At 64.2% G+C, this 14,428-nt stretch overlaps 1 protein-coding gene across 5 annotated transcripts in view; it reads left to right on the top strand.

Annotated features, from left to right (window-relative positions):
• The window catches only part of SEMA4D (semaphorin 4D), an 82,710-nt gene that overhangs the window by 48,765 nt on the left and 19,517 nt on the right, over positions 1-14,428 (top strand). For all 5 annotated transcript variants that reach the window (XM_059142561.1, XM_059142563.1, XM_059142562.1 and 2 more), the window contains exons 2-9: positions 940-1,006; positions 5,451-5,793; positions 6,687-6,832; positions 8,852-8,914; positions 10,242-10,340; positions 12,703-12,796; positions 13,333-13,446; positions 14,030-14,181. In XM_059142561.1, the coding sequence (XP_058998544.1) occupies positions 5,694-5,793; positions 6,687-6,832; positions 8,852-8,914; positions 10,242-10,340; positions 12,703-12,796; positions 13,333-13,446; positions 14,030-14,181 (768 nt within the window). In that variant the 5' untranslated portion in view covers positions 940-1,006; positions 5,451-5,693. The remainder of the gene's footprint in view (positions 1-939; positions 1,007-5,450; positions 5,794-6,686; positions 6,833-8,851; positions 8,915-10,241; positions 10,341-12,702; positions 12,797-13,332; positions 13,447-14,029; positions 14,182-14,428) is intronic.

Below are 14,428 nucleotides of genomic sequence, written 5' to 3'. Positions count from 1 at the left end.
GAGGGCACGGCCTCGTCGGGGGGCGCTCCCTGGCGTGCTCCTATGCGCTGCGCCGTCCAGTACCTGACCCAGAATCAGACGGTGAGATGGAGGAATCCAAAACCATTTCTGCCGGTGCTTAGAGGTCCCATTTGCTCGGGTTCCTGGGACATGTCTTGGGCCACAAGGGGCCCTGGGAGACCCTGGGAGTCATGACTCTGGGAGTCCTAGGTATGGGGTGGGGTGCCGGCGCTCTCTGTGCTGCGGGTGTGACGGGTCCCACTCCGGGGGTGCTGTGTGGGAGAGACAGAGTGTTGGTTTCCAGCGAGCACCTCCTACTTCTCAGCAGTCTTCCAGAAAATGGCACGAGTTGTACCAGCTCTTAAAGCAAAAGAAAACAAAACTATATCCCAACCACCAAAAAATGCTGTGTTTGATTCTGAGGTTTAGAAACTGGTGGATCACTCACAACCACGGGGACTGGCACGGAAGTCCTCGACACCTTCGCGCACCTGCCCGGTGCCTGCTGGGGCGATCGTTCCCATTCTCCGTGGTCGTGTGTCATCCCTCTGGACTCGCGCTTCCCTTCTGGGGGCTCCCCCCAACTGCTGGATTTCAGGGAGGATGAGTTCTCGAGGTTACAGATCTGAAACCAACGGCCTGATTCTCTTTTGGCAAATAGCGAACCAAGACCGTGGGGCGTATTGGCGGGCTTACTCTGCAGGGAAGGGACTGGTCAGTTGGGGACCCACCGGGTTACATCTCCTTCACGGGCGCAATTGCACACTCATTCCTCCCTCCCGTTTGCACAAGTGCATGAGTGCCACGCCCATCCCGGGGTCTGGAGGTTAAAAAAAAAAATGCAAGAGTTTCTTTTCAGTGCATCTGTAGTCGTGATGCTGTGGGTACATGCACGGAGGACTTACATGCTGAAATGGTCTCCTTTCCTGTTCCTTTCAGAGCCCAGATTTCTGAAGACTCCGTCCTGGAAACGACTGAGGGACGTTTCTGGAGGCGCAAGATACAGGTAAAAACATGGTCTCTCCACATGCGTCCCAGTCTAGCAGAGCCGACACCTCGTAGAAGCCTCAGTGGGGTCCGGCACACGGCTGGTGCCAGCTGCCTGTGTGCTCCGCAGGGCCGGGGTCGGGACGCGGCTGCTGCCACGCAGGCTTCTGTCCGTGCTGGGCGCCTGGAGTCCCGCGCACAGCCTGCCTCTCCCCGTCCCACGCCTGCCCTACCCGCCCTGTGTTTCTGTTCCGGTCTCTGGGCTGCGGGCCCCTGGGGGCCCTGCAAAGCTCCAGCTTCTCCTGGAGTGCAGGGGCTCGTCAGCGGGGTCCAAGGTGCGGGGAGGGTCTCCGTGTCACCCTGGCTCTGGATCGGGGCCGTTTTGTGACGGATCTTCACGTCGACCATGTAGTTCCAGCTGGAAAGGAAAGAGAAATGTCCGTTTCACGTAAAAGCAGAAGGAAAGCCCGCACCCTCCCCCCTTCTCTTTGTGGTCATTCCTGTCCTGCGCGGATGTGGCTCGGGCCGGCCTCCAGCAGCCCCACGGGCTCTGCAGCCGCCGTGCTGTGTGGGCGTCGGTGCCGGCCACGGGACCTGCCTGGCCGGCTTGCTGGGGCCGTGTTAGCAAATGCAGCTCTACCTCTAGAGCTCTTGGCACTGTCCGTGTTTACGTGTGGGCTCACACGTGTGTGCTTTCCGTTCCCTGCCCCGTTGGGCCGGGCTGCTGGCCCGTGTGGGTGACGCGCAGTCGGAACTCCAAGCCCCGACACTTGCCTTACCAGTATTTTCCCCTCAGGTCATTGATCTTTGATTTTGTTTGTTGATCTCCTTATGTAAAACAAAAAAGTCGTTGGGGATCTCGGGGGGAGTTGGGACGACCAGGTCCCTGCACTGAGGCTGGGTGAGCAGCGTGGAGGTCCCTGAGGTAACGCCCCGGGGACGGGCCCGCCTCCCGCCTGCCTTGTGCTAACAGGCGCGCAGCCTAGAGAGCAGACGAGGCCCCGCCCCCTCCTTCATGTCCATGCGGATGGGACAAGACAGGTCGTGGACACCCGGTGGCTCTGGGGGAGGGGCCGGCGCACAGACAGCCTTGGGACGTGCCGCTCCGCCCCCGGGCGGACTGGGTGGAGCGTGTGTGCGCAGGGGCTGGGTTCGGTGAGGCGAGAGCTGTCAGTCCGTCCTGCACAGAGTGGTGTGAGCTCACTGTGCACGCGACAGACACCGGTCCGTCCGGCGCAGAGCGGTGTGAGCTCACTGTGCACGCGACAGACACCGGTCCGTCCGGCGCAGAGCGGTGTGAGCTCATTGTGCACGCGACAGACACCGGCAGCGCTCCCTGGCTTTTCGTCTCCCTCCGCAGCAGTGACCACCGTTCAGAGCTGGGTGTGCGTCCGCATATGCTTCCACGTGTGTCCGTGGGGGCTGGGGGTGGCACCCTCCCTCGACACAATGTGGGTCGTCCCACCTGCTACCAAGTGGCCGCGAGCGTGTGGTGCTCTATGCTCACGAGCCCCAGTCTCCTGGGGCTGCCTGGGTCTCCCGCGTCTGAGGCCAAGCTCCCTGTGATGACAGGACAGCCATTCTAGGGTGGCCCCGCCGTCCCCCAGGAGCAGCATCCAGCCTGGACAGTGCAGTGGTTGCCCTGGAAATGCCAGGATGGCGCTAAGCAGGGGGTCAGGGGCGTGTGCAGGTACACACAGCCCTCCTCCCCAGAAGGAGACAGCGTTGTTGATGGCCACGTGCGCGGGGTCTGGTGGTGCTGCACAGGCACTCGGACTCCATCTGTGGGCCTCCCTGCTGGGGCAGCCACGGCTGGCCCCTCACTGCTGCCCCGTGCACCTGCCGGTCATCAGGCTGGTGGTCGACGGCATCACCCCGCTGCTCTCCGCATCTTGGGTCCCATCAGCGCACGCATGGCACACACGTGCCCACGTTCGGGTGTGGGAATGAGGTTGAGGCATGTCGGGAAGCCCCCACCCCCTGATGGCTTGATTGTCTCTGCAAGGTGGTGGAGGGTAAGCAGGTGACCTGGCCACTGTCCCCCTGTCCCGCCGTCCATCTCCAGGGCTGAGCACACGAATCACGGTGGAGCTGGGGCGTCACTCCAGGGGACTGTTCTGAGTTCTGGGGGAACTGAAGTCCACACAGCGAACTGTTGATCAGGCACGTGACATGTGACACTGGGAGCTCCTGGAGCCCGTCCTGAGTGGGAGGGGGCTGTTTGCAAGGGGATACCGACCCCACAGCCAGCATCAGGGGAAGGAGCCCAGGGGCGGCGGCCAGCCTGGGGGCAGGCGAGGGAGGTGGGGCTGGGGACGAGGGCAGCCAGGGGGCTGTGGGCCCGCGGGGAACAGGGATGGGCGTGGGGGGCGGGCAGCCTGGGGGTAGCCGAGAGAACGAAGATGGGCCAGGGGTCAGCCTGGGGGCCGGCAAGAAAGGGGCAGCTGTGGCAGGTGCGTGTCCCTCCTCTGTCCCTCCTCTGTCCTCCCCCCTCCTTCCCCGTCCCCCTCCCGCGTCCCCTCCGTCCCCCAGTGCCCGTCCTTCGCTCCCCCATCCCTGGCTCCCGCGCCCCCCCATGCCCCCTCTCTCAGTCCCCCGCCCCCCCCCCGTCCCTATTCTCCGTCCCTCCTCTGGTCTGTCCACCCCCTGTCCCTCCAGCACTGAGTGGCCCGTCTGCTTCTGGATTTAGCGTCAGTCCCACCCTCGCTGTGGGGCGTCAGGGCTGGCCCTTCCCGTGCACCCCAGACGGGGTTTCAGCCGCAGACCAGCGCCTGGCCGTGTGTGGCCCGTGACACGTCGGGGCTGCTTCTGCGCGGCCCCGGGGCCTGGAGTACCCGAGACAGAGACCACACAGCCCAAACCTGCGGCCCTCGGTGGGACAGGGTGCCGGCCCCCACGCAGGGCGAGCCCATCCCCGCGGACAGCGCGCGCCCTGCCCTGGCTTCATGGCCTTGTAGCGGCATCGGGGTGAGGACAGGCCTGGCCGGCACGCCTTCGGCAGGAAGGGGAAAGGCAGAGAAGCGCCCCAACAAGACAGGGGAGCGGGCAGCGGAGCCTGGCTGTGCCCACTGTCAGTCCTCCCCCAAGACCCCCACGAGTCCTCCGTACTGAGTGGAGTGGGGCAGTGGCGCCCAGGGCACAGGCGTGAGAAACAGACAAAGGTGCAGGGGAGATGCCGTGAAGTCCACAGTGACACCAAGGGCAAGCCCTGCCGCGTGATAGGATTCCAGCCGCAGGAGAGGTGACCTCTGGGAAGGATGAGGAGGCAGTCCAGGAGGGCTTCCCGGAGGTGGTGGCTTGGCTAGTTGAACAGAAGTGAGAACTTCCCCTCATGCCCTCTTGGGAGGTTCGGTTTGGCTGTGGTGTCAGGAAGCAGCCCGAGTTGGTACATGTAGCTTGCGGGGGCCCTGGGGAGGCTGAGCAGGAGGACTGTGGAGGGCGGTGTGGCGCTGGCTGCCTCTTGGCCATCCCCGAGTGGTGGTGATGGTGGGGGTGAATGGAAGGCTCCAGAGAGGGGCTCAGGCCCATTGGCCTGAGCCTTGCAGGGCCCCCTCCGGGGGAGGGAGGCAGGCTGCTCCGCTATCTCACAGAACAGGAAACCCTGTGGGGTGTACCAGTGGCTCTCCTGTGGGGCCTCTTGGGGCAGCACACCTGGGAGGGACAGGGGTCCTGCCTCTGTTCCAACAGCTTTTGGTTGCAGTGCGTCCTGAGAAGTCAGAAAGAATCAGGTCACGGTCCCACTGGCGTCCTGGCAAGAGGCCCCGGGTCAGGGCGAGCCCCAGCGTTTGCCATGCCTCAGTGGTCCACAGCAAGGCCACCCTGCCCCCCACCGCAGGGCACCTTGGGGATGGCACGTGGGGCAGGGTGTGGGGGCCGGGGCACCACCCAGCCCACCCCCAGCCTGCAGCCTCTGCCCTCCAGCGAGCGGCTTCCCAAGGACCCCAAGAGCCCCTTGCCGTGCGTTCTGTGGCTCGGGGACGTCTCTGGTGTGGCTGGAGGGGCAGGGCCTGTGTGCGGCAGGAGGCCGCTGTCCCGCACGGCATGGTCACGTGTGCGTGTGTGCTCCTGCGCGTGCGAAGTGGCCTGTGCGCACACGGCTCAGCCTCCGCTCGGTGCTCCCGGCCTCCCGCCCAGCTGACCTCCCCGGCGGGCGCTCGGGGGGTGGGAGGCCAGAGTCCGAGGGGACACCCGTTGCCTGGTTCGCACCTTTGCATGACGTCACCGGCAGGGCATGCGCCACATCTGCACACGGGGGAGGCCGGGAAGCTGGGTGGACGCTCGTCCCGGTCTGGGTTCCGGCAGCTGCCCTGGAGCTCCGCTCCTGGTGACGGGGTGGCAGTGTCCGTGTGAGCCTGCGCCCTGACCACCCCTGCCCTGGCGTGGACAGAGCCCTGGGCGCAGTGGGGAATAGAAGCTGTGTTACTACGGGCATCCTGACCTCTGACCTTTGTTCTCCCTTCCAGAATCTCTTCGTGAGGCCAAAAAGCAGCACACCGCTTAAGATCCGGGCAGCCTTCAACACTGGCAGTGGTGACCTCGCCCGACACCTGGGAAATGCGGGTCCTTGGGGTTTACAGCGTCCACCAGCTCCGGGCTGTGCCGTGGCTCACAGCCGCTAGGCCCTGAGCAGCGTCCGCCGGGACCCCCACGGCAGCCCCCCGGCCCACAAGCGTTTGCTGCCCGGGCCCGCTCTGCAGTGCGCAAGGATGTGTGCCCCCGTCGGGGGGCTGCTTGCCGCCCTGGCCATGGTGTTGGGAATGGCGGTGGCCTTTGCACCCAAGCCCCGGATCACCTGGGAGCACAGAGGTACGGGCCGGCCCTCTGCAGGCCGGCAGGAGCCTAGGGCACGTGGGACTGTTGTCGGGCGCGTTTGGGGACTGCCGCTTAGGTTTCTGAATCCGGGGCCCTGACAGCCTGAAGAGGTGCTGTGCGCTCCCCGGGCGCAGCCGCTCCACATGCTTGTCTGGGGACGAATGGGGCCAAGCTTCCCGCCAGCTGCTTTCCTTTGCTGCCGAGTCTCTCTCTGTTTCTTCTCCTGGGATCTGCATCCTGAGAGCCCCTTGGGAAAACGCCCGACACGCTGCTGTCCCTGCCAGGCCGCCCGATTCTCATCCTGCTTGACCGTGCAATAGCCTCTTGAGAGAGGAAACGTCACTTGTTTCTAACTTCGTGGTGCTTAACTCCGAAATCTGCTTGAGTCAAGGAATATATTTACTGGATTGGATTTTTTTAAGCTTTTGAGTTAAATCACATTTTTTTCCTGAATAAGAAAAGCTTAAATAGTTTACATTCTCATATACTTAATCTGTGTTAAGATTAAACACACACACACGAGAGCGTGGACAGCATCGTGGTCAGCGGCCTGAGATGGCCGGGGAGGTCACGTGCTTGACGGTCACAGCCCTCAGAGGTCCCGCTCCTGGGAGGCCATCTGAGGGCAGGGTTTGGAACCCCACTGGAGGGAGCCGGAACGGACGCTGGGCCGCAGCACTGGTCAAGCACAGTGGCTCGGGGCCTTGCAGGGTTGCGTGGTGGTGGGACTGTCTTAGCGGGTCTGAGTGCCGGCCTCGGGCAGGGGCTGCCTCGGCGAGTGGGTGCACCTGCAGCGCTGGCGACGTGGTGGTGCGTCTGCGCTCAAGCGGGACGGAATGCCCGCCGTGTCCAGGCTCGGGAATGTCTGATGTTCTCTTCCCCCCCAGAGGTGCACCTGGAGAAGTTTCACGAGCCGGGCATCTTCAACTACTCGGTGCTGCTGCTCAGCGAGGATAAGACCACCCTGTACGTGGGGGCCCGGGAAGCCGTGTTTGCCCTGAGTGCGCACAATGTCTCCGAGAAGCAGCATGAGGTAGGGCGTGGCTGCAGACCTGCCCAGCATTTTCTCCCCGACTCTGCCCTGGGCCTCTCCTGGGGCGTCAGGCCCTTTCCTGGCCACGCAGCCCCCCTGCCCTCCAGCCCGCAAGGGGCCCGTCCCCACGAAGCCACCTCCTCACCCTGCCTCCCAGCAGCCTCTGTCCTCCCTGGGCCAGCCACTCACCCAGGGGCCTCTGTCCTGCCCTCTTGGACTTTTTACCTTTTCTTTATGGAAAATCTCCAGCCCACACAGGAGTGGAGAAGGTGGGCCCGAGGCCGCCTGTCCCGCTTGGCCCCGGGGTCACCCTCCTCCACCCACGTCCCGGGGCTCTGCTCCCTCTACTTGAAGCAAATTCCCAGACACACTTTTCATCCACGAGGGGTTCCCAAGGTGTCCCCTTCCTAAAGGAAAGGACTCCTTTTTGTCAGAATTAGGAAAATACCACAGTCTTATCCCAAAAATGTCACCAAATCATTGTATTCAGATTCCACAGTCATGACGTTTGATTCTAGTTGAAATTGGACCATCTGTGGGGTGGGCCACTCTGCCCAGCAAGTGTCCGCGTCCCACTGCTGCCCTGGCCCGTCTCTGGGAGAGCCACCACTCCCACGTCCTCGGTGACAGGCAGGCCCCTGCTGCGGCCCTCGGTGCATCTCAGCTGCGTCCCAGGACTTCCCAGCTTGGCCTCTCCTCCACGTGGGAGCAGGAAGGCGTCTACAACGGGGTCACCTTCCCTGGGGCCAGTTCCTGTGGAAATAGTTAGATCAGCACCCGAAGTGGTGGCCTCCACTAGCCTGTTTTTGATGAGCTCCTTCTCTCTGAAGGGAGGTAGCGGCGTTTGCGCCATTTGGGTTTGCAGAACGGCTTTGGAGAGACGGGTCTGAGCCTGTGGGATGTGGCTCCTTCCCTCGCCGCCCCCGAGCCCTGCCTGGAGCTCAGACTGTCCCTTCGCAGCCAGTGGCAACTTCTCCTTAACCGCTGGGCCCTCACACCTGAGCCCAGCACTTGGGGTTGGTTTCCTGCTCTCTCACTGCGTCCTGTATCCCTCTGGGGCCTGGCAAGCACGGCCGGGGCCCATCCGCATTCATGCTCCTGTGTCCTTCAGCATTTTTATCGACAAAATCATAGGCACTTTACCTTCTGAGGGACGCCGCCATCAGCCGCGGACTTGGTTCTGCTTTCACGTGTTCTGATGACGACCTCTGTCTCCCTGGAAACGCACCGCTCTGACGCGTGTGCTGGCCGGGCCTTCCGGGAGGCGGGTTCATGCGGGACACTTAGTGGGGACCACGTGCACGGGGACTCGCCCGCTGCTGCAGCTCTAGGCTCTTCCTAAGGGCTGAGCACCGCCCGGGGGGCTGCAGCTCTCTGGGCGTCCGTCGTGGGTTGTCACAGGGGGAGACCAAAGACCCCGGGGAAAGCAAGGCAGGAACAGGGGAGCCATTTGCGGGTGGGCCTGCGGCTGCCGGTCCCCTGGAGGGCAGGGGGTGAGGCGCTCGCGGGCTGCCCTGTTCTCCTCACACTCCCCAGGCGTGAAGGGAGCAGGAGCACAGGTCGCCGGGGGCCGCGGGGGGTGGGGGTGGGGGGGCGGAGCTGCTCTCGCCACGCCTGCGGGTACAGAAGATGGGAAGGAGCCAGGTCCACTGTCCGCAGACCATCCCAGGAACCCACTTTGCTGCTTGAAAACACCTGTGGTGTAGCCAGTTGATAAACCATAAAACCTCACTGTCCGCACTTGATCTTTGCTGCTGTTTCCAGCAACCAACAAGAATCAGGGGGGCCAGGCACCGCCGGCTTCTGGGGGAGGGTCTCGGGGGGGTTCCTCGAAGCCCCGGTCGCTCGGGACCTCGGTTTTGCGTCTGCCGGCCAGGCCTGGCTGTGCAGTCGATTCCGCTGTCGGGGAGCATCCGAGCCCGACGCGGCAGCACGCTCGGCAAACCGTGCCTTCTAACGCCGGCACCCCCTCTGGAACGGGGCCTGTGCGCGGGGACGGACTCTCCTTTCTCCTAACAGGCATACTGGAAGGTCTCAGAAGATAAAAAAGCAAAATGTGCCGAGAAGGGGAAATCAAGACAGGTAATTTCGGTCTCAGGACCCTTGGGTGGCGTGGCCGCGACCCAGCCTGGGTCCCCTCTGTGCCCAGATGCCGAGGCGGGTCTCTCAACGCAGGAGCCCACAGGGCGGGCACTTGGGAAACCCTTCGGTAAAGGTTAGCTTAGTTGCGCTGACTCAGATGGTCTCAAACTTGACAGAGACCACCCTTTCCCGTACCTGTTGACTACAGTGTGAGATGCAGGGTCCGGACCATCCCAGCAGCCTGGAGGGGGTGCCGTAGGATTTCTGGATTGGGGGCAGGGACCATCCCTTGAGAATCTGCCCCTTCCCCAGGAGATACTGGGCACCTCGGCACACTGGCCCAAGGGTCTACCTCCCTCAAGGCTCCGGGTTACCCCACCACCGGCTGGGCCTCCTGCCCGCATCTGGGGCCGGGCCCATGCCTGAGTCTCTGAGCGTGGGACCTCTGTCTTCCTCGGTAGCTGGGCAGGGCAGCTGAGTTACGGTAGATCTCAGTGGTCGGCTGACTTCAAAATCATTACAGATGGGAAACAAATGTTCCTGCTGCACTGTTTTCTTGCTGAAACCACCAGATCCCAAGCTGCTTTAGGAAATGAGGAAAGCGCAGGCGTGGCGCGGTGGCCGCCGCTGTCGCAGGGAGTGGTCCGGGAACTGAGTCAGGCCCGGTGCCCGCCCAGCCCGATGTGGAGGCCGCTCAGGGACAGCGGTCTCTCCTGGCTTCCGTGGGGAGGGTGACTTACTGCCAACCAGTTATAAATGATCCTGCGGGCAAGCACACAAAAACCCAGAAAATCTTCCCCGAGCAGAGATAATTTCAGACAATAGCACATATAATCCCAGTACGTTCATTTCAGCCTAAAATAGCGTGTTCTTCTATGGCGTCTGGTTTTCTCATGTGGGCACAGCCTCGGGCCCCTCCCTCACCCAGCCTGTCCCCAGAGACCCTCCGTTTCTGGCCCCGCGCACTGGGGCAGGGGGCTGGGGTCTCCGGGGACGGGGATGGCGGGCAGGATGCCGCACACCCACCGTTCGGGCTGCACCAGGCACGTGCCAAGTCTCTCCGGTGGTGGGCGTCTCGGCAAAGGGTCAATCAGTGATGGAGTGAAGGGTCCCGGCCCCTAATGGCCGGCCTGGGGGCACCGCAGATGGGTTTGTCCAGGGGCCGCGTCTGGGACCGTCCCCACCGCCTAGGCAGGGCCGAGTGAGCACGTGAGGTGGGGGCCAGCCGAGGTCCCGGCGGGGGTGCTGGTCATGGCCAGCGGTGCCCTGAGGTCCGGGTGGCAGTGGGGCCGGCAGGTGACTGATGCGTGCGTGTGTCCCCTCGCAGACGGAATGCCTCAACTACATCCGAGTGCTGCAGCCGCTCGGCCCCGGCGCCCTGTACGTGTGTGGGACCAACGCGTTCCAGCCGGCCTGCGACCACCTGGTAAGCCTGGGCGCCCCCTCCCGGCGCAACGGCAGGGTCCCCGCTCCACAGAGCAGTAGGCTTTTCTGACGGCCAGCAGTGGGGGCGCCTCGAGTAGCTGCGGCCTACTCGCCAGGCTCCCGGGAGCCCACTGGCCCCGGGGGCACCGCAGGGCAGGACTCACGGGACCAGCGGCTGGTGGCACGGAGCTGGCAGTGGGAGGCCCCCTGCAAAGTGAGTTGTCGACCCGCACAGCACTGGCACGCCGTGGTCAGGCCTCCTGCGACCTTCTTGGCCACGTTCTGTGGTGTGGGGAGGCCTGCTGTGACCTGCGTGCTGGTCTTCTGGACGGGTCAGGACTCTGCTCCTGGTGGGTGTGGTGTGGGCTCGCCTGTGCTACAGGCTGAATGTGTGTCCCCCTAATCCCCCGATGTGAGGGTGTTCGGAGAGGGGACCTGGGAGCCTCCAGAGCCCTCTCTGCACTCCATGGGATGCGGTGGGGGCAGCAGATCCTTACCGTGCCAACCAGCTGGCGCTCCAACCTCCAGAGCTGGAGGGAGAGGGTGTGGCGGCCACTCTGCTCTGGGGTCTTGCCCCATGCTGTCTGCTGCGGACACCGAGCCCGCTGATGAGGGTGCTGGACCACACGCCCTCAGGGGGCAACAGCCTGGGTGTGTGAGCGGCTCCTGCTCCAGCCCACCGCAGTCCTCCTGGCCCTGGCCTGCCTCGTGCTGCCTGAGGGGCTTTGCCGAGGGCCCCCACCCTGGCTCCCCAGCCCCCCGCTGACCGGGAGCCGGAAGGACAGAGCACGGGGCGGGGGCAGCAGCCCCTCTCACTCAGGCTCAGCTGAGCTCTGGAGGACGACCACGGAGAGCGGAGGGAAGTATTTGAAACGCACGTGTGGGTGGCCAGTTCCGTCCTCCAGTGACCGTCCCTGACTTAGTACCGGCCGGAAGGAAGGGCCCTGCCATGGAGAGCGTCCTTTGCTGGAACCCCAAAGCAATGAGAATTTAAACAAGAGTCTCCAGCCTGAGTCCGAGATGAATGGTGGCACAAAGCAGGGGCCACTGAAGGACGCGCGGAGACTGTGCGCGCACAGACCCCCGGGGCGGGCATGCGGCCTGCTCAGCTGGCGGTCTGGGCCCACAGACGCTGGTCGTGGTGGAAGCGGTGTGCTAAGGGCTGGACCTCCATCCTCAGAGAGGCTGGGCCTCTTCCTGTGCGAGGGGACAGCGTGTTAAGACACGTCTGCACACCCAGGGGTCTGCTGGCTGCGCGCTGGTCTGTCCGGAGCTTCTGGCTCCAGGATGTTGGCTCCAACCCCACGGGCCTGTCCGTTGTTAGGTAAGGGAGTCAGGCTTCCCCCTGAAATCCGGACCTATCATTTTCCCCAGTATTTTTAATAAAAACATTGACGCTGACAGACTGATCGCACAGGTGGGAGCCGTGGGGCGGGGGGGCGACCCTGCAACCCGCGGCCCCCAGAGGCCTAGGAACAGCCACACTTCCATACATGGCCAACGCCAAGCCTGTCGTCCCCTGGGAAGATGCCTCATTCCCCCCGACGGCTCTCCTCCGGGCCGACCCCTCGCTCACACGTCCCCCCGTCCACCCCTAGACCTGCGGGCCATTTGCACCCCCGCTCATGCTCCCTGGCTTGACGGGGAGTCTGTGTGCTGAAGGTGGGCCCACAGCCTCCCCAGGCCCGTGAGCCCCCTGCACCCTGCGTCTGTTCTCTCCCACCCCCCGATGGGCAGCCGGCCGCCCGGCCACCCTCCGCGGCACGACGTGGCGTTCAGCTCGGGCGTGCTGGAGCGCGGGAGGGGACGCCCGCCGCCCTTCCGGCCGCTCATAGGTCCTTCCCCTGCCGTGCCTCCCCGCAGACGCGTCTCGAATCTGACGTCCTCCCGGGGTGCGCGCAGGCACGGAAGCACCTCGGCCCTCCTCGGGCGGGCCCTTCCCCATCATGTCGTCAGACTCCGTGTCAGTGTCCCTGCACAAAGCTTTCCTGTTCTTTACTCTTTGGGGTTTTGGGCTCCCTGTTGGGTCAGGACGGATGCCCAAGCCTGAGGTCACCCAGCCTGGTGCGAGTGCGGAATGGCCATTATTTTGATGCTGAAATCCCACACGTGGCTTTCGGCCACTCACATGGCCTCCTGTCCCGGGTCTGCCCTGTGACCCCAGAGCCATCGGCACCTCACAGCCGCGTGGACCGAGGCTCCTCAATCCCACGTGGCTCTCGTGGCGCCGGCGGCCGGCCCTGGGACCTGCTCCTTGCAGCCCTCCGCCCCCGACAGCGTGTCTGGGCGATGGTTCACCAGGCAGCTGCTGCAAGCGTGGAAATTCACCGGGTCAGTGTCCTGACACTCCTGTCTGATTGCAGGATTTAACGTCCTTTAGATTCCTGGGGAGACGCGAGGACGGCAAGGGCAGGTGCCCCTTTGACCCCGCGCAGAGCTACACGTCCGTCATGGTTGGTGAGTCCTTCCCCCGGTGGGCGCGGCTCCCTCCATCTGCCTCCGTGTCCCCTGTCCTCGCGGAAGGCACCCGGGCCTCTCTGCAGACCCCCACGTGAGTGTTTGAACTCATCGTGCGAAAGGGTGACCGGCCACCGCCCAGGGCCACAAGTCAGGTTTGCAGGAGGGGGTTTAGGTGGCTCATGAGATGCAAATCCTGCATCTCTAGTTCACGGCGTGCACGCCCCTGTTGAGGGAGGTCCCTGAGGTGCCACAGTCTCAGGCCAGGAGTCCTGTGCGCCCACCACTATGTCTGTCACTTCCCCGGGGGCAGGGTCACCTGGTGTTAGCGCCCCAACCCCCAAAAAGACCTTTCACACGGAGCGCACGATTGTCCTGGTCTTGGAAATGCAAGGGAGGGCTCCAGAAGCAGCAGCCCCACGCGCCCAGGAGCAGGGCCATGGTCTGTCCCCTCCCTGGGGGGCGGGGTGCCCGAGCCCGGCTGTGACAGGAGCGCTGCCGCTGACCCCTTCCTCTTCCGTCCGGCGCCGCTCTAGACGGGGAGCTGTATTCCGGGACCTCCTACAACTTTCTGGGCAGTGAGCCCATCATCTCCCGAAACTCGTCCCACAGCCCTCTGAGGACGGAGTACGCGATACCGTGGCTGAACGGTGAGACGCAGGCGCCCCTGCCGCGGGGTTTCTGGGCGGCTCTGAGCCTCCCCGAGGGCACTTGGTTCCCTGCCTCCCCCGCAGGCTCGTGGTAGCTCCCACACGGGGAGATTCTGGAGCCACAAGGACTCCCAGCTCAGTCCCTCCCCGTGGAGCCCGTGCTGCTTTGAGGCCACCTTCCCCTCCCTGAAGACGGATGAAGGCCTGATGGTCCCTGGTGACCCAGGCTGACCGGGCCACTCCCCTTGGGAAGACATGTGTCCAGCGGGTTCCCTCAGCTCCTGTGGGCACTGACCCGCGGGCTGTGGGCTTGGAAGTCCCCTGGGCTCCCGGACGTGGGGAGTCTGGGGGAGCTGGGACCACGGGCTGCTCCGCTGCTGTGGGCGGAGGGCGCTAGGCCCGTGGATCTGCCGGCCGGGGGTCTGAGCACATGCACGTCCTCAGTGGGACTCCGGGGCTGGGGTGGTGTCCGTTTTCACATGCCCCGCGGGAGGGACACGGCACACGCCCCCTCCTGCGTCCCTTGGGGGTGGTGCCCAGCCCCCGCTCAGCAGAGGAGCGACCGCATGTCTGTCGCTTGCAGAACCGAGCTTTGTCTTCGCGGACGTGATGCGAGAGCGTCCAGACGGCCTGGACAGCGGGGATGACCGCGTCTACTTCTTCTTCACTGAGGTGTCTGTGGAGTACGAGTTTGTGTTCAAGCTGATGATCCCGCGGGTGGCGCGAGTGTGCAAGGTGAGCCCAGGCCCTGTGCCCCCGCCGGCTCCCCAACCCCAGGGTGCTCCCGTGTCTGGAGGCCTCGCCACCTGGCCAGGCTCGAAGCTTCCTTTGGAATGTCGGTCTGCCCACCACTTGCCTTCCGTGCCGCATACGGGTGTGGACGGGCCGCCCCATGCTCAGCCTGCCCTGGGGAAGCCTGGGGGTCCCCCTGCAGAACCCAGGAGTGTCAGCAGGCCTGAGTCTGACGTCCCGTCCCCAGACA

Source organism: Mustela lutreola, chromosome 12 (genome assembly GCF_030435805.1).
Source record: "Mustela lutreola isolate mMusLut2 chromosome 12, mMusLut2.pri, whole genome shotgun sequence".
NCBI classification, from domain to species: Eukaryota; Metazoa; Chordata; class Mammalia; order Carnivora; family Mustelidae; genus Mustela; species Mustela lutreola.
Note: the sequence above shows the minus strand (reverse complement) of the source record. Positions and strands in the feature narration are given on the sequence as shown.